Source organism: Lissotriton vulgaris, chromosome 9, assembly GCF_964263255.1.
Source record: "Lissotriton vulgaris chromosome 9, aLisVul1.2, whole genome shotgun sequence".
In the NCBI taxonomy this organism is placed as follows: Eukaryota; Metazoa; Chordata; class Amphibia; order Caudata; family Salamandridae; genus Lissotriton; species Lissotriton vulgaris.
The window spans coordinates 925,484,648-925,508,969 of NC_141697.1; the positions used below are offsets into that span (position 1 = coordinate 925,484,648).

The following is a 24,322-nucleotide window of genomic DNA, read 5'->3' on the forward strand; positions in this document are numbered from 1 at the left end:
GGGTGCAAAATTGGCTGTATCTGTTTCTAAAATAAGTTAGGCTGAGAAAAAAAACGGGATTTGTTAATTGTTCTTTTTTTCAAATCTTGTTTTATTCTTATTTTACTAATTGCTGTTTTTTCTTTAATTCGTGGTACCTCTCTTATTGTAAGAATTGTTTTATCAAAAGGTCGGCGTTGTTTTCATGTGCATTTATTGTACTATAAATGCGAAAGCTTTACATTAAAAAAGAAATTGTTCCCTATTTATTCTTTAATGTATGCTTTTTGAAATCCTTGCCTATGCTCTCTCTCTCTCTTTCTCTCTCTTTCCCTCCTCCTCTCTCCAAAAACCACCTCACCTAAGAATGATCCATGTCATGTCTTAACCCATCCCGAGCCAAGATTCTTGACCACACATGTTCTCTGGCTCTTCAGGGGTACCAATATGACGGTTAACTTAGTAAAATAAGTCCCAGTTTTTCTGGAATCCATGTATAAAGTTTTGCTAGAAAATGACCCCCCACAAAATATAATGAAAGTCAATATATTGTTAGGTGATACCATTCGGAATCCTCCTGCACAATTTGTTTTTACTGTAAAGAAAATGGCGACAGACGGATTTGCAAACATCTGAATCTATGCAAGAGGAACGAAGGGGGAACTCAAAGAGACACCGCAAAGATAAATAAACTGAGCCTGAACAAGTTAGGAATACTCGAGAGGCTCCTATGTAAAACATATTTAAACCTATGGAAGTTGTTGTCTACTTGGCTTATATTCTGTGTTTTTTGGCCTTTCTGGCCTAAGAAATCTCAAAAAGTGACTAACTGAAGTGCTGGCCACACCTGCAAAAATCCTTGCATTTCCCAGTGAACGCCAGCTTCCACCTCCGCCTTTCACTCCTGGGCCTTGTTTGCAAAAGTTGCTGATACCGTTGTAGGGCGCACCCTGTGCCAATGCTGAGCAGGAGATCCCAGCGATAAGTTTGTGTTTGCTACATCTAAACTGTTTGCTCTCTGTTCCCTGGTATTCTGTGCACTGACTCTCCCAAACCCCGCCCTCCTCAACAAGCAATGGCCACACAAAGGCTCTCAAACGGCCAAGCTGGAACATTCTATGGAAATAGCAATCGGTGACTGGCAATGCCCAATCATGTGAAGAGGGCTCGGCTCCAGGGGTCGCGACAGCTCATCTGTCGGGCACCTCGAGTTGCATTCAGGAACCTCTTGGTCTATCCATGCAAATCTGAGGGGTCCGTTTATCAGATCATCCTATAACATATGTTAACCATTAATGTAGCGCACCACAAATAGCCTCTTAGGGGCTTATTTACAAGCCCCTTGCGCCACCCTTACGTCAATTTTCTCATGTTGAAAATTACGCAAAAGTGTCGCAAGGGGCTTGTAAATCTGCCCCTTTGTTTTTAAGTCACAGGTTTACGCTACGCAGTGTGGCACACTTTATCGACCTTGATCGGTCCTCCTAGGATCAGAATTTGTAAACCGCAAGTTATGTACTGAACTCTACAGCGACAGCTCAAAGCAAGATATCTTACCTACCAGGAGACTGATTTACAGCCTCTTACAGGGTTTACTGAACATGAATATTAAATATCTGGAATATGGAGAATCACAACAAGCTGCATAGAAGAATTGACACTGTAAAAGAACGTCTTCAGAATGGAGGTAGCAAAAATGAAAGAGAAGAGGGACAAGGCAATGGATCATATGGCAGAGTTGTGGTTGGTTCTGCATCACAGTGATTAGGATGGTGGTTGGAAGACCTAATAAATGACTTTTCAACAGGAAAAACATGTACGAGGAGAAAAGCTGTCACCTCCTTCCTGACACAAACACTTCCCCTTAAATTTTTTTTTACAATTGAACCAGTCAAGAGGCTCCAAAAACAGACTTTCTAACATGAATGGACACTTTCATGAATGTTGGGGGAAACGGCTTAGGTGTGCCCCATGGTGGTGGCAATATCTGAAAAAGAGCCCCCAGAATCAACCACATGGTCAGAGAAATGACAGACATGCTACAGCTGGAAGCATTGTCCACTCAGAACTGTGTAAGAGGCTCTCAAGCAGCATCTTTTCCCTTGAACAGATGAACAGAACCCCCAACCATGGTCCACTTGCTCAGCAGATGAAGAGGAGACGCCAAAGTTTGAGAACAGTTTCTGCGTTCTTCATAACTTTGAAGGTGGCCACCTAAGACATGCGTAGTAATGAAGGACAACTCAACGCTGGTAGAATGGAAGCAGGGTGAAGCCAAAGAGCGGAAAGCTGAATTATGAGTATTTCATTCACCATGCAGCAGACTAAGGGGGTGTGTCTCAGCACCTTAGTCAGCTCATGCAGGTCAGAGGTAAAATGTGCACCTGACCAAAGCAGAGCTCCACCTCTGCCAGCATATAAAAGGCTGGCCCTCCCCTGCCAATCTCTCTGTGCAGACGGGTCTTTGTATTCCAGCGAGAGACGCCAAACAAGTCAGGCAGCAAAGATGTCGTTCATGCCCGCCCCGGGATACCAGCCCATATACAACCCGGTGAGTACCAAAGGACCTGTTGCTTCTAAAGTGTGGCTTTGTTACGACCCGCTGCACCTGCCCCGCGTCTTCTCCCCATCTCCCCGCCCTTTCGCAATAATATTTTTCCAACAAGTCATGACCAGATCTACAAAACAAAAATGTTGTTTTATTATTAATTTAAATGTAAAATATTCCCAGAGGGGTTCCTGGCTCCAAGATGGACATGGTAGTGATCAATTGAGAAAGAATAAAACTATTTTGCAATGATTAAAGCTCTTTATAAAAAAAGGGAAAACATTTAGCTTCAGAAACTGTCACCTACATTAGAAGTGTAAAATATAGTGCATCGTATTTGTAAGTATTCAACAACCTGTCAATGTATAATTGACAAAAAACTCCACACTAATTTATTTTGCGATGTAAGTACTCTTTACACTAGCTGTCTTAGTTCACTCCAAAACTTTTTTTAAATATTGAAAGTCTTCACATTAGTCCCTTGAGTGATTACCCTATTAGTTAATAATTAGCTGCACGTCTAAAGGAAAGGAGTTGCAGAACGTGTTTGAGATTTATAGTTAACCCCTTGACCTCCCCATTTCTTGTTCCCCTGGTAAATTGCTCTTTTTTTCAGAATAGTAGTTGACACCATAAAGAGACAGTTGAGAAATAAACACCAGCCGTTGCCAAGAATGCTTCATAAATTAGATTTGTCCTTGTCATCTGATCTCCATGTTTGTTTGTGTCCCAGTCTCAACTCAACAAATTCTAACCTTCAAAACGTCCTTCCCTCTAACCAAGTCGGCTTATGTCCTTATGTACCGTCTTTTGTGCAGAGTTATTGGGAGACATGCCGATTGTGAACCAATAGCGACGCACCACGCTGTTCAAGGCTCACTTCTAATCGTACGAGAGCTCTCAATGTATTTTAACGTCGCACCTTCAAAAGATGTTCTTTGGTTTTCATGAACACAACTTTGTTGACTGATATCTAGAATGCATCAAGCCTAAGAGCAGCGGATTTGTTACACCTAAGAGCATTTGTTGTGTCCTCACCTAGCAATGGACCATATTTGACGCTTCCGTGCCAGTCTGGTGCCCACTTGTTGTTGATCGACTGGGGTCGGCCTAATAATGCCTTGATGTAGCACCGGCCCTGTCGACAGTACCAGTCGGCTTCTTTTTATCTCCCAATGTAAGCCTTTAATTTTTTACACTTGTCCATATCTGCTGAAAAGCTAATATCTGCCTGCTGAAAAATGCTCTAAATTAAATAGAGAGTTACATGGTAACAGGAGAAGCAGGATTGAACACGAGCCACAGACCACTCTTGGCTGATACCCAGACTGGGCATGGGGAGAACTGTGCCGTATCAGACATTTGATGGGAGCAAATTCACAGACATTGTGGTGAACAAATTCAGAGTGTCACTGGTGTGGTAGGGTGCTCTATACAGAAGCTGCTCTTCACCTAAACCTGGGAACTGCCCAGAGTTCTCTTCTTTATTTTTGCATAATTTATGCAGCACTCTGATCCTGAAATGGTATTGTTTTGACTTATACTGGGTGCTCTCTTGAGTCTGGACAAAGCTAAACATCTCTAAAGAACTATAAGGATAGCGAAAAACATGCCACTGGTTGCTTTTATTAATTCCAGGTTGGCTTGCATGGTATTTTACCAATCCTAACCTGCAATACTGTGCCTGGAGTGGTAAAAGCCTTTTGTATTACATTTATAACACATCACAGTAGGATGGCACTGAGAGTAATCACTCCAAAGCTGTGAGGGAGACACTATTCTAAAACACATCCCACAAATAATACGCCTCAGTTGGTGCCCCACAGCGCGAAATCCTGTCCAATCCAAAGAGCCCAAAATAATTAAGTGAACAGAAGGAGAAGCAGTGGAAAAAGAGAAAAAAAGATTATTGCTAACCAATGAAACAACCTATTCATTACAAGGTAGGGCTTAAAGAAGAAAGACATTGACTCCAGTAGGTTTCCTGCTGTAGTTAGAGTACATTTCCAACTTTTTGGGGCTACGCAATAAATCCCAGTAATATCCTGGAAATATACACACGTCATAGGTTTCCGGGATGACGCGTACCGGGCAAACTATACCCTAGGTGGACAATTGCCAGCAGATCAGGTGGAAGTGTACATTTGAGCAAAGCACTTTCATATTTTCCCCACTCAAGCACAATCTTTTTTTTCTCATGGAGAAACCACTTTGCCTACACCTGCATAAAATGTGGGTGTGTTCCCTTAACGTTCTCCTCTTGGAAAGGCAATTACTTCCGTCTTTCATTAAAGTAGTTTTACTTGTGAGTTCAGGTGGAAAATTACCTGCAAAAAATGTATGAATGTCACAAACATATTTTATCCTTCATCCCCTTTATTGCACCCTTTCCCAGTGCTAAATCTATGATGGGGAAAATCTTTCTTAACGGTGGGTTTCCAACATTGTGTCATTTACAAATGTAAAAATAGGACACTATAGGAGTTGCTTACTAATAGGTCCAAGGAACTGCCCCATTTTGCGCTGCGCCCTTGGGGCCTCATTTATGAGGCTGTGCGTCACTTTTACGCCGCCGGTGCGTCACTTTTTGTGACGCACCAGTGGCGTAAAAAATGCGCCTTGTTGCGCCATATTTACAAAGTGACGCATCTAGGTAGATGCGTCACTTTGTAAACCCCTGCGCCTCATTATACCTACGCCAGGTATAATGTATGCAAGGGGGGGCGTATTGACGCAAGGAAGGGTCGTAGAAGTGACGCAGTGAAATCTATGAGATCACACTGCGTCACTTTTAGGACACCGTTGCGTCAAAATCTTGCGCCTGCCTCATAGCAGGCGTAAGACTGACGCAGGCCCTTTCACATGGGGCTTGCCCCATGTGAAAGGACGCATTGCTGGAGTTGCGTCACTTTTGTGACACACTCCAGCAATGCGTCACTTTTGCGCTTACAGATCGGTCAGAAATACTGACGTATCTGTAACTCCTTGCGTCATGAGGCGTCATACATTAAATATGACGCATCAGGAATGTCGCAAGGAGTGCGCACTGAGAAGTGACGCATTGCTGCTTTCACGCAGCGATGCGTCATTTCTCATAAATGAGGCCCTAGGAGTGCAAACAAGACCGAGATTAGGGTATCAGAGCACTTTACAAAAAAGCAGAGTCTGTATAAAAACAATTGCAAATAAAAGCAGAGATAATATCAAAAACATTATTAACAAATTTCGGCAGGTAACAGAGATGGTACTAGAGATGAATTGTTCGGTAAAGTGGGAACAAGTTTAGTACGAATAAGTCATAGAGGCGAAGGTGTCATTAAGGGGAGTGTAGAGAGAAGCTTGAAGTAATGGACTGGACCAGTGCCTTGCAAGTCAGTGAAATAGCTGCTGTGCTAGAGGGGCCACATACGATGAGGCAGGTGCAGAGTTAAGGGAGGAATTTGCTCATTAGGAATGATTTAGCTTCCCTTTTGGCGTCGCTATGCAACCCTTAGCTAAAATAAAACTCCCTACAAATTCACGTAGGTGTGAAAAATGTTTGAGAGTCAGGCTTTTAAAGGTTATGAGATGTAATAACCTTAGAAAAATACTGAATACCTGTTAATGGAAGGCAAGCCACAGAAGACAGTTGTATGTCAGCATATCAAGCACAAAAATAATGTGCTACAAAAATACCATAGCCAGAATATCGACTTCCAAAATATTGTGAAGGTAAGTATATAGATAAGAAAAGATGTACTATACTTAACTCCACACTTAAGAATTATGATGATATTCGTATCATTAAGGTACGTCGATTTGTAGTTAAAAAATATACCAAATCTGTACTTACCTATATGCACTAACACCTTCTCTATACTGATAGTGCCTTCACTAGATTCAGAGCCACTGGAATTATGCAATTCTGTGGGAGTGGCTTTTTTCGCATACTTATATATTTGTCGCATTTTCCACATAATCCATCATCTGCGGCATCATCTGCGGAGTTTAACAAAAAAAATGTATAGCCCGGGCAGATAAAAAGTTATTAAAAATGCAGCAACGTATTTGCATGCAATGGAAGGCCCTTCACAACAGTTAACTAGTCATCTTTTATTTGCTTATTTATGCGTTTAGTTGTTAAACTGATAATATTGAGGTGAAATCTTTGCCCAGACGGTATTACCATGTGTAAAAATGTCAATATAACTAATAGTATCCAAATATGCAGCATTATGCCACATTATTTGACTTTTGTTGCCGCATAATTTAGTCAACTCTGCCACATAATTTGGTTCTCCCCTGCAGCATAGTTCCAGTGGCCCTGAATATATTTTTGCAGTCGATATTCTTGCTTGTTGTTCTGGTGGTACATACAGTGAAGAAATTGGGGGCTGTGAAGAAGGCCTCTTCTGAAAATAATCATCCATCTTTTAAATTTGAAGACCAGTTCAATATACAGACTACGATTATGCTTCCACATCAAATAATATAAAGTGTTCTGCACAGAAAACCGCTTTCTCAAACACTAGGGGGCGGATTTACAAGCCCCTTGCGCCAATTTTGCCTCACTTTTCCCATGTTAAAAATGACGCAAAAGTGGCGCAAGGGGCTTGTAAATCTGCCTCTAGGTATCAAATCGGAAACTTTCTGCTTTCCTGCTCCAGGACCAGGTGATGTGCATTTTGAAGTCTAGCAAACTAACTGAGGAGAAAATACACATCTTCTGTTCACTATAGCTACATACTCTGGGAAAGCTGTTCAGTTCTTTCAACTAGAGGCGGGCGAGCTGACAAATTAACAGAGAGAGCCGAACCTCTGGTCTGGCTCGCAACCAAGAAATAGCCCGTGTAGGTGCCAAGCACTGAAAATATTTGCTATGTAAATCATACAACAAATATCAAGTAAAATATGAAAAGGTCCCTTCAAAATTTCCAAGCGAGTATTTCTTTAACCTGTAGAAGCGTTGACTTTATTAAGACACACTACAGTACCCTAGAGAAATAGTGGTCGTTTTGTAAATCTGGTCGTCTGAACTCACATATTTAAAGTGCATTCCTACGCGACAGTGAAGAAAACAGTGTAGGTGAAATTAAATATTTGCCTAAGATCACATTATTTAATGAGTGTAAAACCCGCGATTTAGCCAGGTTTTCTTGTTTCATTTTGTACAAATCAGAGGAAAATACATATCTGTTTCTCTTTCCTTATGTTAAGGGTTTGTTTTGACCCCTTACTTCATTTTTCTGAAGTTTTTAACTGCAGCGTGAACTGGACCAGAGATGGCCGAGCGCTTTACGCGAGCACCAGCCACACTGCACAAGGTTACATGATTGTTTATAGGCACTGGGGAGATTAGGGGATTTGCCCAGAATTACAGGGTGTTGAGCCGACACCGAGACTCGCACCTGGATCCCCACATTAGCAGCTCTGGGCCTATTGGCATATCCTGGGTAAAGGGAGGGAGGCAGGCAGAAGCCACAAGAAAGCTCTGCTCCTTATGGGCTTGAGATTCCTATAGGACCTCGAGCTGACTCAGAGCCAGGATCAGACTAGAGCTTTCAGTGGCTCGCCCATCCGTACTTTCAACTCTACAAACTTGTGGGATGTGTGATGCCTTGGAAGAGCACACTGTTCAAGTCGATTAAATACTCTTCTGGTTTTTGGTGCACATCGGGGCACAATTCGCAACTCTTTTATGCATTTATGCCCAACCTCGTTAAAAAAAATAAAAAATAAAAAAATATCTTGTTTCAGTTTGTCTTTGTTTAATATATTCAGTATTTGCTGACAACATGGCGACCATGAGACATGTTTCTAATTTTAGACTTTTCGCGTTCTGAATTGACCTTCCAGTGCCTTGTGTCCCTCTGCAAGTAACATTAAATACCTTTTCCATGCACAGCATCCAGCTTTTATATTGGGCATGAGTTGCATTTTTCAACATCCCGTTGATTCGAACCTCCTATCACCTCCTCAGGATTATTTTTCAGTAATCTCCCAGATTGTTCCTTTTATCACAACCCCCTTTACCTCTAGTCATCTCGTTATCCTTCTAAGACCTATATCTATTAAATCTGTCACACAAAGAACTTGTTGAAGACTGAAGCATAAAGATATTGAGGAGAATGGTATTATATTGTATTGTAATTTCATTTACATAGCGCTTACTACCCCTGATGGGGCGTCAAAGTGCTTTTTCTGCGAGTAGCATGCTACTCCGGAACCCATAAAGGATTAGTGTTAAATTAGTATAGTGAAATATGAAAGTAATTTGAGTGGTGGATATGTTAGTCAGTTATTTGTATTCAGAAGGATATCGGAAGGATAGAAGAGGGAAAAAAGGTTTGCATTTATATAGCGCTCTTTAACCCTGATGGGGTGTTGAAGCGCTTTTTTGGAGAGTAGCCCGCTACTCCGGAAACCCATAAAGGATTAGTGGTGAATAAGTATAGTGAAATATGAAAGTAATTTGAGTGGTGGATATTAGTAAGTTATTTAGAGTGAGAAGGATAGAATTAAGGAACTCATTTTGCCAACATCTCTTAACCAGATCAGTGGGTCCGGTCAAAATAGCATGTTTATCTTAGTGTGAATGTCAGTTGTTACTTCATCATTACATTAAATATATATTATTATTATTCAAAATATTTAATTAAATCTAATATTGTATAAAAGGAAATTAATTTATTTAAATGTATAGAATTAAATGTTAAACTCTGATGCCTAAAAACACCTTACTCACCCAATACACTTCCCATCCCTGAACCCTAAAACACCTTAGTACCCCTATACACTACTCATCCCTGAACTCTAAAAGCTATTTACTTCCCATGACTGAACCCTAAAAAACAATTCCTATCCTTATACACTTTCCAACCTAGAACAATAAAAGCACTAACGATCCTGAACCCTAAAGCTCCTTACTATCATATACTCTATACATTCCTGATCTCTACTTCACCTATACACTACCCTTGTCTGAGCCCTTCAACAATTACTGCCCTCATCCCATACACTTCCTGAAGCCCTACAAACCTCATGCTGTCCCTATTCCATATCCATCCTGAAGCCCTCAATTTTCCTTACTACTCTTACTATCCATCCCTGAACCCTAAAAACACCTTACTACCTTCATTCACCACCCATCTCTAAAAAATGCTACTTCCTTCAATATTTAATAAAAATAAAATCAATAAATGAATTACTTCTTTATTAACTACATTGAATTACTTACATCTAAATTAGTAAATTACTGTGGGATGGTGGACACACTATTATCAAACTAAGGGCCAGATGTAGATTTCGGCGGACGGGTTACTCCGTCACAATGGTGAAGGATATCCCATCCGCCGAAATGTAAATCCCATAATATCCTATGGGATTTATATTTTGGCAGACGGGATATCTGCCACTGTTGTGATGGAGTAACCCGTCTGATGAAATCTAAATAAGGCCCCAAGTACACTTAAACCCTTGTATGAAGAGGACTGCTTGGCCCTTCCAGATTTTTACTACTACTTCACGGCTTCCCAGCTACAGCACCTCTCGCTGTGGATAGCGGACACCCCCAACAGGAACAGGACACTTCTGGTCGGCGGCTACCCCCAGGATAGTAGGGTGTGGTGCACCGGACATGGAGACATCAATCCCAGACAATGCTACATCTTAATGTCACAGGGCTGGGGACGACTTTGCAACTCTGTAGTGAGTGGTGTCTCGTTTGTGTCTGTGATGGCGATATGGACCCATCCGTGTTTCAGCAGTTTGAATATGGTAGTGGAGACGGCAGGTTAGATAGAGGGTGGATGTCGAGAGATGGGGTACCTCTGAGGGTATTGATCATGTTTGAGGGACCCAAGATCAAATTCAGGATTGGCCCGGGTCAGTTTCCGACATTTGCTAAACTGACTGCAGCGGTGCGCAGATGCTGAATTGGCTTTCTGGATCAACCATCCGAATCACGCATGCTGAATGCCCGTGTAGGACTTCAAGATTGGGGCAGACCTTTCTCCTACATCTACAAGGCGAGGTTGCAAGATAGGATACATGACCCACTGACAATACTTACTAAATGTTAACACGACATTGGTGACTGTCACTGACTTAGAATGGGACAGAGTGCTGGGGTATCATAAGGGGGTTTCAAGGAACATTAGATTCCGCTGCTACAATTTAAAGGCATGCATCATGCCTACCTAACCCCATACACACTTAGCAAGATATATACAACACAAACGTGGGATTGTCCTAGATGCCGACAGGCTGCAGAAAACTCTCTCTGCATGACTTGTTGATGCCCAGTAATTATCGAGAATTGGGGCCTGATGGCAGAGGGTTTGACCACAATATCAATCAATCAATCAATCAGGGGTTTGTACAGCACAGCTACTCACCCGTGAGGGTCTCAAGGTGCTGGCGATAGGGGGTGGGGGTTGCTGAACCGTCTGGGTGACAATACCATCACTGAGGGTCAACCACTCTTTGAAACAGGGCATACTGGGCCTCAATCCCAAATAAACAAAAAAGTCAAATCTGATGTAGGTTCAGATCACTGGTGAGGTTACTAGCAAAACGTAGAACATTGATACACAGTATACAATCTAGAGGTCCCTTGATTAAGCTGTGGTTTAAGGATGTCTGAGAGTGGCTGTTGACCAAGGAAATGTGGAATAAATTGGTATGAAGGGATATATGTCAGCAAATTCCTAAAAAAGGCGAATCTGAGTCCTCCCAGGCACAATCCCGGATCATCACATCTTACCTTTCCCTAACGGGATAATTTGTTTTACATGTGGGACACTAGTTTCTATTTGCTTCTGTGTAATTCACTGTTATTGGTGCATAATGACAAGGTTCATTCCTTGGACATTATTCAAGTATTGTGACTCCCTCAGGCGAAAATACTCTAAAAGTTACAGTCATTTGTCAATATTTCAAAAATATGAATAAAACCATGTAAAAATAGTAAATACATTTTACTTAACAATTAAATTACTATTATATTTGAAGTGTCCAAACTTTAACAAAAAGTGTATGCTTATAAATCTATGTGTGCGTCTGTCCATATATATATATATGTATATATAGATAGATATATATATATAAATACACCTACCCCCACACACACACACACACACACACATACATATATTTAGCTTTTTAAGGTTAGGATACTTAAAACTAACTTACCTGTGAAGTAAACCCTGCAATGTAAAGTAAACACTGGAAAACTTACCCAAGTATAATCACTTCCAACGTAATACCCCTGAGGCAATTACTCCAGATGCAACCTCCGCAATGTAACAATAGTATATCTCTCGCTGTATGTCTACTCTTAAGAAAATGTTGACTAAGGATACTGCTGTTCAAAAGTATTTTACTTAGAACAATTGGGTACATTAGTGGCTTCCAGTGGATTATCATTAAAGTATCTTGTCAATAGTTTGGCAAAACTCTGTTTGTTCGAAGATCAATATTATTTATTAAATTTGATTTTTTTTTTGTCAAACCAACAAGTTTGGCTCAGGTGTGCTGGACCAGGAATTACGATACTGTGAAAAACAATATCACTGTCTTCTGTGTATTGCTGATTTACTGCACCAAAGCAAAATTGTTATGGTCTAATGATTAGACAAACAAAAATGTATGTATCAGTTTAAACATTTAATAGTGTTAAAAAGCAGATGGAAATCAACATTAAAATGACAGACAAAAACTGAGAAATGACCCTGCGCACTCCCCGATTTATGTCAGTTTATCCAGCTGACAAAAATTTAGTTGAATACAAGCAGGGTAGTGGGGAGTTAACATCAGAATACAATAAAACAAATTAGACCACAAAGAGAAGTTTTCCTAGTGTGATATTACTACATTTTGTTGTTTATATATACAATCAATGTCATGGCAATGTGTCAAACATCAGTTGACAATACAAATAAAAAATGACAGCACTGAAAATTGTTTATCAACAAGTTTGCACAAAAGTTCAGACTTTAGGATATCCACAACTTAATGTTACATATAATAGTCCATGACTATTATCACAGTGAAGTAATCATAACATCAGATTAGCCAGTAGTTGTAGTACTGAAGTAGAAAACGTATGTTTCGCAGAATCTTATCTTGACTTCTTCAGGGCAATTTTATCCAATTAATATGGAAAAATCTGTATAATCCATAAAGTCAAAATCCAGAATAGGCAATCAGTGCAGGCAACTATAGCTGTTCATGAAGGCAGGTTTATGCGGGAACACACAGTCTCTCTCTCTTTTTTGCCTGTTAATTGACCGTAATCTGGATATTCTACAGTTGCCTGTATGGTTGCCTACATCTAGATTTTGACTTTATGGATTATACAGATTTTCCTGCATTCGTTGGAAAAAATTGCCCTGAAGAAGTGGAGACAAGATTCCACGCAACATGTGTTGGCTACTTCAGTGCTACAAATACTGGTCACTCTGATGTTATGGTTACTTCAGTGTCATAATAGTCATGAGCTGTTAAAACGTAACAATTTGGTTGTGGTTATCCTAAAATCTGACATTTTGTGCAAACTTGTTGTTAAAAACATTTCAGTGCTGTAATTTTTTATTTGTATGTGTCAACTGATGTCTGACACATTGCCATGACATTGAGGGCCTCATTTATGTGTTTTTGCCATAGGGCAGCGCCGCCCTATGGCAAAAGAAAAGGGCACAAATGCACCGGGGCACAATGGGCTGCTGTGCGCCAACGCAGGCACCTTCGTATTATGGTTTTTGTAATGTAAAGTAATTTGGTAACTGTTTTGCAGTGGTCTTAGTGACAACGACTAATGTTTATTTTTTTTTTTTTTAGCCTATTCCTTTCATGAACCCGATTTCCGGAGGCCTTCGAGGAGGGATGTCCGTCTATATTCAGGGAACAATTCCCCATCACATTAACAGGTAACTTACACTTAACGTACACTTTGTTTTTTCCACACTTCTTGTTGGACCTGATTTTGTGCATGAATGTGGAGTCTCTACTTCCTGTCTGACTTTTGGTGGCACCCATATTAATAAAATGTGATGCTGGCTAGGTAACGGGCAGCAACATTGAGCGGCATAGATCCATCAACCTGCAAAGCATGATTGCTCTTCGAATCCTGTTCTGGCACTCATACAATGCCAGTTGTAAGGTCTTAAGTAGGAAGCAAAGTCATGTGGGGTGACTCATGTGCAGGAGCACGGAGACCTTCCTCTGGTTTTGATAGAGGCTGTCTCTTGCCCACTCACTCACTCCCTCCCTCACGGTGGCATGTGCAGTCTTCAATACGGATTCGCAATGTTTGCTTACACATGTGCTCGTACATGCATAAACACACATTTGCACTTTCATTATGTATATACACCTGTGATACACCAAAACCCACACCTGAATAGACAGAGACGTGTTCACAATTATACGGATACACTGCGCCATCAGGCTTATTTAGATACTTTTGTGGACATACACAAAACTGTATACACAGTTCACCCATTTACAAACACAATTTCCAAATACTGATACAGATCTCACAGTATGACGCATAGTGGGTGACCATACATTGTGGTTCTATAATGTGATTGAGTAGTCATGGTGACCTGATAACAATCCAGGAAGCTCTGTAATGAGACATGTGGCCACAGTGGCCTCAGCCATCTGCCCCAGCCAAAGACCATAGATTATCTCAAGCCAGCCCCATGATTAAAGCCTCATCCCTATAGTTACAGCTGACAGTCATGGGGACATTATCCTATGTACATTAACCTGTAAGTAACCGCAGTTGGTTAATGCACCTGATTCCGAAACGTGTTTGTGGAAGTAGTGGCTAACCGGTCCTAATCCTCCTATTTGAAAAAAAAAGGGTTTTTATTGTTTACTAAACCAGGGTATTTATGTAACATTAAAGTGCATTAGCAATGGGTTCTGCTCCTTCTTGAGTGGATGGTTATGGTTTCCAGCTGTAGTCAGAGTCAAGTGACAATTTTCTATATGTTGTGGTGCGCACGCTTACGGTTACTGATATGCCTGCCCTGGTCTGCATGCTTGTGCCTTTGACTATATGTCTTTACATACACTAGTTTAAAGAGTTGAATGCAATCAATTGAAATGTTGAGTTTTGAAAAATTTCAAGACATTACTTTAATTGCACATAAGCCCACCTCTCTAGATCTGCTTACAAGGTCCATATATGCCGCATAAGGCACACACTGTTGCCACCGCATGTCCGGTTATAGGTTCACATGTAGGGCAGAACAGTGCCAGCAGATTTCTGTTCACAAGGCCTGGATGTGTTACAAGAGGGTGGCATCACATATCTGCCTACAGGGCCTCCATATGACACCAGAGGGCTGCCTTCGCATTAATGCTGATTCTAGGGCAGCTGGGCCAAGGGGGCTGCCATCACATATATGCTTAGATGGCATCTGAGCCAGGAGGGCTGCCGTCATATACATGTATCTGGAGATGGTTACCATGATATGTCTTTTTGCAGAGCTTCACAGGAGAGTTTCCATCAAAGATCTGCTTACAGGGCATCTGGCACAAGAGAGCTGCCATCAAATGCCTACTCCTTGGGCCTAGCCTAGCACTGGGCCTAATATAGAACATTGATGCTACATGCCTGTGTCAGCACCAAATGATCTCACCACATGCATGACCACAGGACCTGCATCAGGCACACTAGACTACTGCCACGCATCCAACCACACCGCAATGTATGTGTCAACACTGGCCGGGCCTATATTATCTTTTAATGTATTTTATCGGTTACTTTTACATGCATCAAGTGCTGCCAAATGTGTGATCAGAGGGCAGTCACAAACCTGCAGGCAGTGCGGTATGTTACGTCATATTATTGGCATTTACATGATCTCACAAGCATACTTATGACATAAGAATGCATTCCATATCTTGGCACCATTTCGAACAAAAGTGTGAACAGTCAAACAATTGTGTCTATTTGTTGCCGTCTGCTTGTAGGTGATTCGTTGAGTTTGGTCAATATTTATCTAAAAAGCAGTATATAAAGTGCATAAAGTGAAAAAATGAAATTATTTGTATGGATGGTTGTGTCAATGGACTTTTCCATTTTTCCTGGGCTGGGTGATCGGTGTCCATTGCTAGATGGAGAAAAAGTGCTTTCACTATAAGCATCACAAGGCTGGGGAGTAATTATGATTTGTAAGAGTGCACATGATGACGTGTTATGTTTAAGCTTGGAGTGGTTGTGTGGTGTCTTGGTGTGGTGCATGACTGCTGTTGGGTTGGCACTGTTTTCCCAATTCTATGGATTTGGTGTGGTCTTGTGGACACAAGGGTGTAATAGTTCTGTCTAGCATGTGATGTCTGAAAATGTTCATTTGTAGTTGTGTCTAGGTCCATTGGCAGTTAGGCTATATGTGAGTGGAGAGTGATTTCGACTATCAAATGAAACCTTGATTTTGGGGCATTAGAAGTATGTTGAAGTTGAGTAGCGAAGACTGTCTTTAATGTGCTGATTGTTAGGATATGTGGTGAACAGCTATTCACTAAACCAGGTCTAATGCTCCAACCTACAGATTTCCCAATAGAGATCCCAATAGAACTTGCCAACCACACAAAATCTTCACCTAAACTACCTGTTGTCAAGGTGCCCGACTATCACAACTCCACCTAAATGCATCATCTTCTCTACACCGCACATGCACAGAACTTCAGATCATGTACCTTTTTTCAACATCCATATAGTTTTGAGAATATATGTGTCAAAATGGATATTTCTAAATTATGACAATTAGATCAATAGATGGTTTACACTCTATCCTTACCTCCTATAGGTTTCATGTGAATTTCATGTGCGGGTCATATGAGGGGGCTGACATTGCCTTCCACTTCAACCCGCGCTTCGATGGAAGGGACAAAATAGTCTTCAACAGCTTCCAGGGCGGGTCCTGGTGTTCAGAAGAGAAAAAGCATGAAATGCCTTTCCGCAAGGGGGAGCACTTTGAGCTGGTCTTCATTATTAACAATGAGTTTTACCAGGTAAGGGGCTTGACACAAAAGACTTCACCCTGGCCTTACACTCCAGATTTCTGTGGCTTAGTAGCCACCCAGTAAACATTAAGACAAAGAAGCCTCTAATGTAATCCCTGCTTTCATCAATGGAACTAATTGTCTGATACCAAAACTGTCAGTATTGGGTATCATATAACATTTGCACATTTTTATTTCTGTTTAAATGCCTGGGGAGCAAGACATCCCTACAAGGATCTCAGAACAATGCCGGAGGCACAGACATGGAATATTCCTTTCTAAGTGCTACAAAACCTTTTATTCTGAATGGCAGTCACTGTGGGAGTATGCACATTTGTGCTGGGTAATGTCTGTTTTTGAGGCACAACTAAGTGATCCCGAGTGTGCATGCATCAATTTTTACCTTGTGTAACTTTGACATGGGCCTTCAAAATCCTGGTCTCTTATGTCTGTCATGGGTTCCTCCCAGTTGGAGGGAAATTGCACTTGGAGATCTGTGCTTCCAACTTTTTCTTGGGAGCTTACCACCAGTGCTGCCAAATGCCAGGGTTACCAAATGCCAAGGCTGCCTAGTCTTGAATCCAAGTAATGGCTCTTTCCTCCACCATCCTCCACTTCCTATCTCTTTTTCTCAAGATCTTTTTCATCGTCCCTTTCTCTATTTGTCACTTTTTCCCAATCTTTCTCCGCTTTAATCTTTCTCCCTTTTTGGCCTTTCTCTTTCTCACTCTGGGTCAAAGAGTGAGGATGAAAAATATGTCCTGGTCCTCAAAAGAGGGGGTATGCCCATCACCTGCACAAACCAAGCATTGTTGGAGTTCCAGTGCCACAGTTTCATGTTCTGGCTTAGCATATACAAGGTGGGTTTTGTTTAAGAATACTTGTAATGACTATGTGAACATGGATTTCTTTGGGATAAGGTCTGTTAGAGGCTTAGATTTATGTAGCATGAAGATAACTTCACCCCTATGCCATTCAAGTATGATGACCCCTAAATGCTTAACCACTCCGACTCGATTAGTAGTCGTCATCGGTTGCACTACCTGATTTCTCACCCTATACCTCTTTCAATATATCCTCTACCTCTACTCTCTTACTCACCCCAAAACCCATTCTACTACGAGCCTCAAAATAACCCTTTCTAGACTCTTCACTCCTCTATCCCTCCTTGCATCAACTCATACCTTTTTTTACTATTCAGATCTACCTAACAAGCCTTTCTGAACCCTTGCCTCTGACTGTTACCCCTCCTATTCCCTTTTACTCATACCAAACCTCCTCCTACTGCTATGAGCTCCAAAAAAGTCCTAAATCCTTTCGTATCCTACCACTATCCTTTTCAATCCACATAACAAACTAACATGTCCACCAAACAAATTCATTTCATATTTCCCTATACTAATTCCCCACTAATCCTGTTTGTAGTCTAGAGTAGCATGCTACCTGCCGAAAAGCGCTTCAACACCTCATCAGGGGTAGCAAGCGCTATATAAATGCAAACCCTTCCCTCTCTTATCACTCTGCTATTGTTTTTCAATTCAAATTTCAGAATGGCATGTACACTGCTCAAATTAATTTAAAATTTCCCTATACTAAATCACCACTAATCCTTTTTGGGTTCTGGAGTAGATTGCTACAAGCCAAAAAGTGCTTCAACACCTCATCAGGGTAGCAAGCACGATGCAAATGCAAACCTTTCCCTCTTCTATCCCTCCAGTATCCTTTTTCAATACAAATAACAAACTTAGATGTCTAGCGCTCAAATTAATCTTATATTTCCCTATACTAATTGACCACTAATTTGTTTTGGGTTCCCGAGTAGCGTGCTACTCGCCGAAAAAGCGCTTTGACTCCTCATCAGCGGCAGGAAGTGCTAAAAATGCAATTACAATTACATTTATCCATTGGTCAGCTAAGCATTTGTCTGCTGTCATAGGTGAACGTGAATGGGGCACCTTTCTATGAGTTCCGGCACAGGATTCCACTGGAGCGTGTAGAGTGCTTGCAAGTGGATGGAGATGTCACCATCCAGTCCATCAACTTCATTGGAGGAGGATTCCAAGGCAACATGGGTGGAATGGGCATGGTGAGTAAAGGGGAAGGGGGTGTGGGATCAATAGTGGTGAATGGTGGGAAAGGGGACTTATGACTCAGAGTGGTAAGGGAGGGAAAGAAAGCATGGTATTGAAAAGTGAGTGGTGGAAAAGAAGACCCAGTGTCGAAAGAAGGCAGTGCAGAAAAGGGGCATGAGATAAAGTGGGGGGGGGGGCAAAGGGCTAGAGATTAAAAGGGTAAAAGGCAGGTAAGGGGGAATGCAGTCAAGAATGGTGGATGGCAGGAAATGGAGCACAGGGTGATGGAATAAATGAAGAGAAATGGGCATGGAATGGAGAGGGCACTGCATAGATGAAGGTATGTTTGTGAAAGGGGGCTTGGGATAGAGAGCAGCAGAGAGGGTACAAATAGTGCTCCATGCTCTAAAAAATGCATTTCAGGCATTTTCTGTCCTTTTTTTCTTAAAAGCAGTGCTTATGGAAGGAGAATGGTTTGTGTATTTTATATTTATGTGGGTGTAACCGTGTCATATGAAAGTGGGACTGGCAAAATAACTGAAAGGGAAGGATGGTGGATGCAAATATTATAATGAAATGCAAAGTAAGGTGGATGTGGTTGCATACTATTTTTTATTGTCTATTTTAGGGGATGGGACAGCCTCCTCAGTACTATCCAGGAGGAATGCCCGGGGGAATGCCCGGAGGGATGCCCGGGGGAATGCCTGGAGGGATGCCAGTAAGTACCATAGGGAAACCTGTGGGGGTGCAAGGGGGGCTATCAGACCAACCTAACCTCAAGTAACACACAGGGCAGCCAGTGCAAGGCAAGAGCAGCCAAGGAAAGGTAGTAAATCACAATAAACACAATCACAGGGCAATCACACAGAAGCAATAGAGAGAACAACCAATTGGAGACAATGAGCAAGAAAAAAAGCACTGATTACACACACATATATGCAAAAAAACACTCCCTCTGACCTGCTCAATCAAAGAACAGTCAGTTGATGCTAATCCATTCAGAGACAATTGCAAATCAACCAAGCAGGCACAATCAAACCCATTCACAGAAACATTACCATCAACAACAATCACTTCACAGTGAAGAGAAGACAACCACAGAGCAGAAAAGTTAAAAAGTGTAAGCTTTATTGGCATTTATGGATTTCCAATGCATTTGACTAAGTCGACCATGCACCAGCATTTCTTTTAGCCTTTCCTCGTTCACTCTATGATCATCCAGCTTAAGTCTCAAGATTCTAGAAACCGGCCTTCATTAGTACAGTGGGAAGAGAAATAACGTATAGGGGAAGCAGGTACCTGGAGGACCCTCAGCACCAAATTGCACCTCAATGACCAAGTTCTTTTTTCAGCCTGCAGATATTCACCAGTAAGGACTTAACAAAATCACAGGAATCGACTAGAAGAGTAGTTTTTCACAGACTGCACTTATGGTGGTTCCTAATGTTAAACATAAGGATTTACACAAATTGGGAGTGCCCAGCTGTTGTTGTATCTTGTCAGCAGCTTCAAGGACGGTGGTGACGTTGGCTTTGTCTCCACCTTTCATCCCATGATGATCCAAGATGATGGATGCACTGCTTTCCTCTGTCAATGACAAAGATTCCTCCAAGGATGAAGCCTTATTCATCCTAGTTACCTGTCTACCCATTCTTTCACACCCGGTGGAAGTTTTTCAACATGCCCTGGTGAACAAAGCTTGAAAAGGTTATGTTGCACATGAAAGGGCCATAGAAGCATCTCTGAAGGTAGACTTCCACTTTGTAATACTTCTTGAAGTTCCTGACTTCAGACCCAACATTGTCCTTCACAACAGCATAGAGACGTCTTTCAGATGCATAAAGTTCTAACCTTGGCAACTCACCAAAGTGTATCTGGATGTCATATTGGCAAAAGCTGTAAGAGCTGACCTGGTCTTAGTGATCTATCAAGGTGCTATGCGAAGCATCCCCTGTACGTGATGCATATGGCCAGGGAAGGGCAAGGTAATCTATAGGGGAACTGCCCTTCTGTGCACCTCTCACTCCACGCACTCTAACTGGGTCACACCACATTTGGGTAATACATTACCCATGCACACCCACTCAATAAATATACAGTGCATATTCTGTGGGCAACAGGGCTGCTTTAGGGTGATGGGCATCTATTAGATAGGGGTGGGGTAGTAGGCCCCCTCTTGCCCCCACCTCACTCACCTCACCAGGATTATTATAAATAGCCTGTGCTCTTTGTCTTAGAATCAACTGGTTACACATCCCCTGGCATCAGACAGCTGTTGCCACCCTTGATTATGAGTATATACTTAGAAGTCTTTGCTGCTGAATGTCATCAAAATCATGGAGCACCTCTGCTGGATGTAGAGATTGTTGAGTCCACTGATGGAGCTCACATGACAGCTAAAGTAGAGTAGAAGCAATGTGGTACAGCTTTCCAAACCATACAAGTACGTTTGTCCTTACACTATGTTAAAGCAATTCTATGAGGAAAGTCATCAGAACAATAATTTAGGGACATCCCTTTACATAGCAGACATTCAAGTGTGGGACACTGGTTCATGCTATATAGGAATAATGAGGTAATATGTCAGTTAGGGAAATATTGAGATGATATACAGAGTTGATGAATACAAGATAATGAGTAAAGTTTTGGCACCCCGGCTACTCCCATACCTGAACAAATTAGTCTACATAGATCAGTGCGGTATTGTGCCAGCGCGCAGCACGTCACTGACCATCAGGAGACTATACCACGTAATGGACGCTACCCCAATAGAGTATACAAATGCAGGATGTGTCACACTTGATCTACGCCAAGCATTTGATACAGTAAAGTTGGACTATATGTTCAAGGCCATTGAGAAACTTGGCATACCGCCAGAATATATACAGTGGATATGGCTCTTCTATGCGGGCTCCACGGCTAGAGTCTGCACCGGGAGCCGTATATCCCGCACATACTCAGTTGGCAGAGGCACACAGCAAGGCTGCACCCTGTCACCTCTATTATTTGTGTTAGCCCTGGAACCATTAGCCAATAAACTTAGAAAAGAGGCGGGACAAAAGGGAATCCAACTAGGCAGCTCCACACACGTGATATCAGCTTATGCGGACGACCTTTATAAAATATGCCTGCGATCTGAGCAACACATTGGACCCGATACCGAGTGTATTTTCACAATTTGAGTGCATATCAGGGCTCGCCATAAATGAGACAAAGTCACACACCTTCTTTTTTCGTGCAGGTGACCGCCCAGACACAACTAGATTTGGGAAATATATCCTATCAGTAGTACTGCACACATTCAAGTACCTAGGCATCCAAATGTATAGGTCACAACAAGACTTAATAGAGGGTAACCGGACAAGAGCGATTAGAGCGATCCGCTCCCAAGTGGCCTTCTGGACCGCGCTACCACTTTCCGCGATGGGCCGCATAGCCATATCCAAAATAGTGGTTCTTCCATGGCTCCTATACTTCTTCACTTATCTGCCAGTGCTGGTGCCTACCCCCTCTTTAAAACACTTGACACAATACTATCGGAATTGATCATGGGCAATGGTGGAAGACGGTTGGGACTCAATAAGTTGCAATTAGGGTCCAGTAGGGGTGGGCTGGGAGCACCAGAACTCCGTGCATATTGTTATGTGAGCCAACTCCAGTGGCTGTCCTGCTGGATTGCTGGCCGCAACCTACAGGAAATAGGATACACAGCGGGAGACATCCACCAAGGTGCCTTACACACACTACTCCTGCCACTGGCACTGAGCAAGATCCCTCGAGATGCAATGGCACTATTATGCATCGCTCTTGCATACTGGAAAAAAGCACTACAATACACAAGCCAGTGCCTCCCATATGCCAATAACATCCCCCTCAACAGCGAATGGGCAGATCACAAGACGTACCATCTTCACCTGGTCCGAAGGAGGGGTGGAAACGGTAGGCGCACTCTTTAACAATAACACACTGATGGACCATGAGAATCTCACACAGGAGAACGGGGTTCCAGGAAATCTATATATGACACATGCCGCCATACTCCGGTATTTATACTGGGCTCCCACTAGGGAAGAGCCCCCAACACATGAAGTAGTGCAGGCAATGTACTTGATGGGAGAAGGGCGCCATCTAATAAAATGGTTATATAGAGGAACCGGAGCACACCCTGAGATATCCCTTACGGAACTGTGCAACAAATGGTTAAGAGACATAGAGAAGGAATTCTCTGACAAGGAGTGGGGTGGTATCATAGAATATCCCAAGAAAGTGTTGAGGAATGCAAAATTTAGATTTATACAATACATGATTTTACAAAGGGCCTACCTTACACCACACCGCTTGCACTATTGCCCTCGATGCAAAGCAGCAGGAGCCGAGAATGTCCACACGTTATGGTCCTGCCCGAGTCTTAATGTATATTGGGGGGAAGTAACACACAGCATGGAAATGGTGAGCAATCTCCAAATAAACGTAGTAGTCAGAAGACGCATATTGGGGCTTCATAGACACTTCAAGTCACATACGGTACAACTCTGCTTTCTAGATCTAGCTTTACTGCTAGCTAAGCGCTCCATAACAATGAGATGAAAATCACAGAAGCCCCCAACAGTCCACAATCGGCACGGTCAAATGGTGCGCTGGGGCGGAGCAGAAAGCGCGGTCATCAGGCGGGAAGACACCCGTGGCACGTGGAAAAATCAGATCTCTATGGAGTGGATCTAATGTTAGAGGCCCTCAAAGCTCTAGCTATTGATCCCTTGCCCACAGCCCTAGGATAGAAGAAGGTGTACATAGATATATCACCAAGCTGCCAAACTCAGCGCAAGTACAGACCGGAGGCGCGGCCATAGAGTCAATACAATAACACTACACAGGTAGCATAACGGTGACCAAGACAAAATAGCATAATAGCGCGTAAGCCGAACAGAGCCAGGGGAAAAGGGAGGTGGAGGGAGGGATGGTTGAGTTGTTAACTTAACACGTGTAATGTATTTCAATACCAAATTTTTATCTGACGCCAAATTTAGAAATGTGAATGCAAGGCTTAAGATATGCAAGCTGCATGTGTAACATCAACTGTCAAGTACTGACACAAATAAATGTAAATTATTATGCATACTTACAAATGTAATGTGAAATGTATTCATGGACGTGATGGTTTAAAAGCAAAATCAATAAAGAGTGTTATAAAAAAAATGATATACAGAGTTGATGTGGGATTACATTGTCATTGTGCTCTCTTTTCTTAGGGAGGAATGGGCATGCCTGGATACCAACCTGGAAATCTGCCTGTAAGTAAAGTGTCAGCTGCCTATCAACATGAAAACACCAACTAGCACGCAAAGAGTACTATTCTGTACTACCCAACTACTCGCTTTTGCCAAGTATCAGACAGCTTCTGTCCCATAGGATAACTCAATATATACCAAGTAATTAATTAATTAATTAATTAATTGTGTGCTTATATAGCGCTGGAATCACTCCCGAAGGGGTACCTCCGCGCTTCGACCGCTGCGAAACCCTTCCTGGCTTCCCTGAGAGATGGTCCCTTAATGGGTATCTCCAGGGTGAGACCAGGCATCCCCGGCGGTCTGGTGGGGCCGTTAGTGAAGATGAGGCAAGCTAGTGCCCAGAGTTGCCGAGTGTGATCACTGATCAGAGTGGGCACCGAGGCGAGAGAATTATCAAGTCCGCTGACCCTGGTCCAGAAACCTGCCGCGTCGGG

At 42.2% G+C, this 24,322-nt stretch overlaps 1 protein-coding gene across 1 annotated transcript in view; it reads left to right on the forward strand.

Annotated features, from left to right (window-relative positions):
* The first annotated feature begins 1,378 nt into the window (after window positions 1–1,378).
* The window catches only part of LGALS4 (galectin 4), a 33,127-nt gene continuing 10,183 nt past the window's right edge, over window positions 1,379–24,322 (forward strand). Inside the window, exons 1-6 of the mRNA XM_086938755.1 lie at window positions 1,379–2,530; window positions 13,346–13,434; window positions 16,330–16,534; window positions 18,462–18,611; window positions 19,226–19,315; window positions 23,847–23,888. Coding sequence (XP_086794881.1) covers window positions 2,276–2,530; window positions 13,346–13,434; window positions 16,330–16,534; window positions 18,462–18,611; window positions 19,226–19,315; window positions 23,847–23,888 — 831 coding nt within the window. The 5' untranslated portion in view covers window positions 1,379–2,275. The remainder of the gene's footprint in view (window positions 2,531–13,345; window positions 13,435–16,329; window positions 16,535–18,461; window positions 18,612–19,225; window positions 19,316–23,846; window positions 23,889–24,322) is intronic.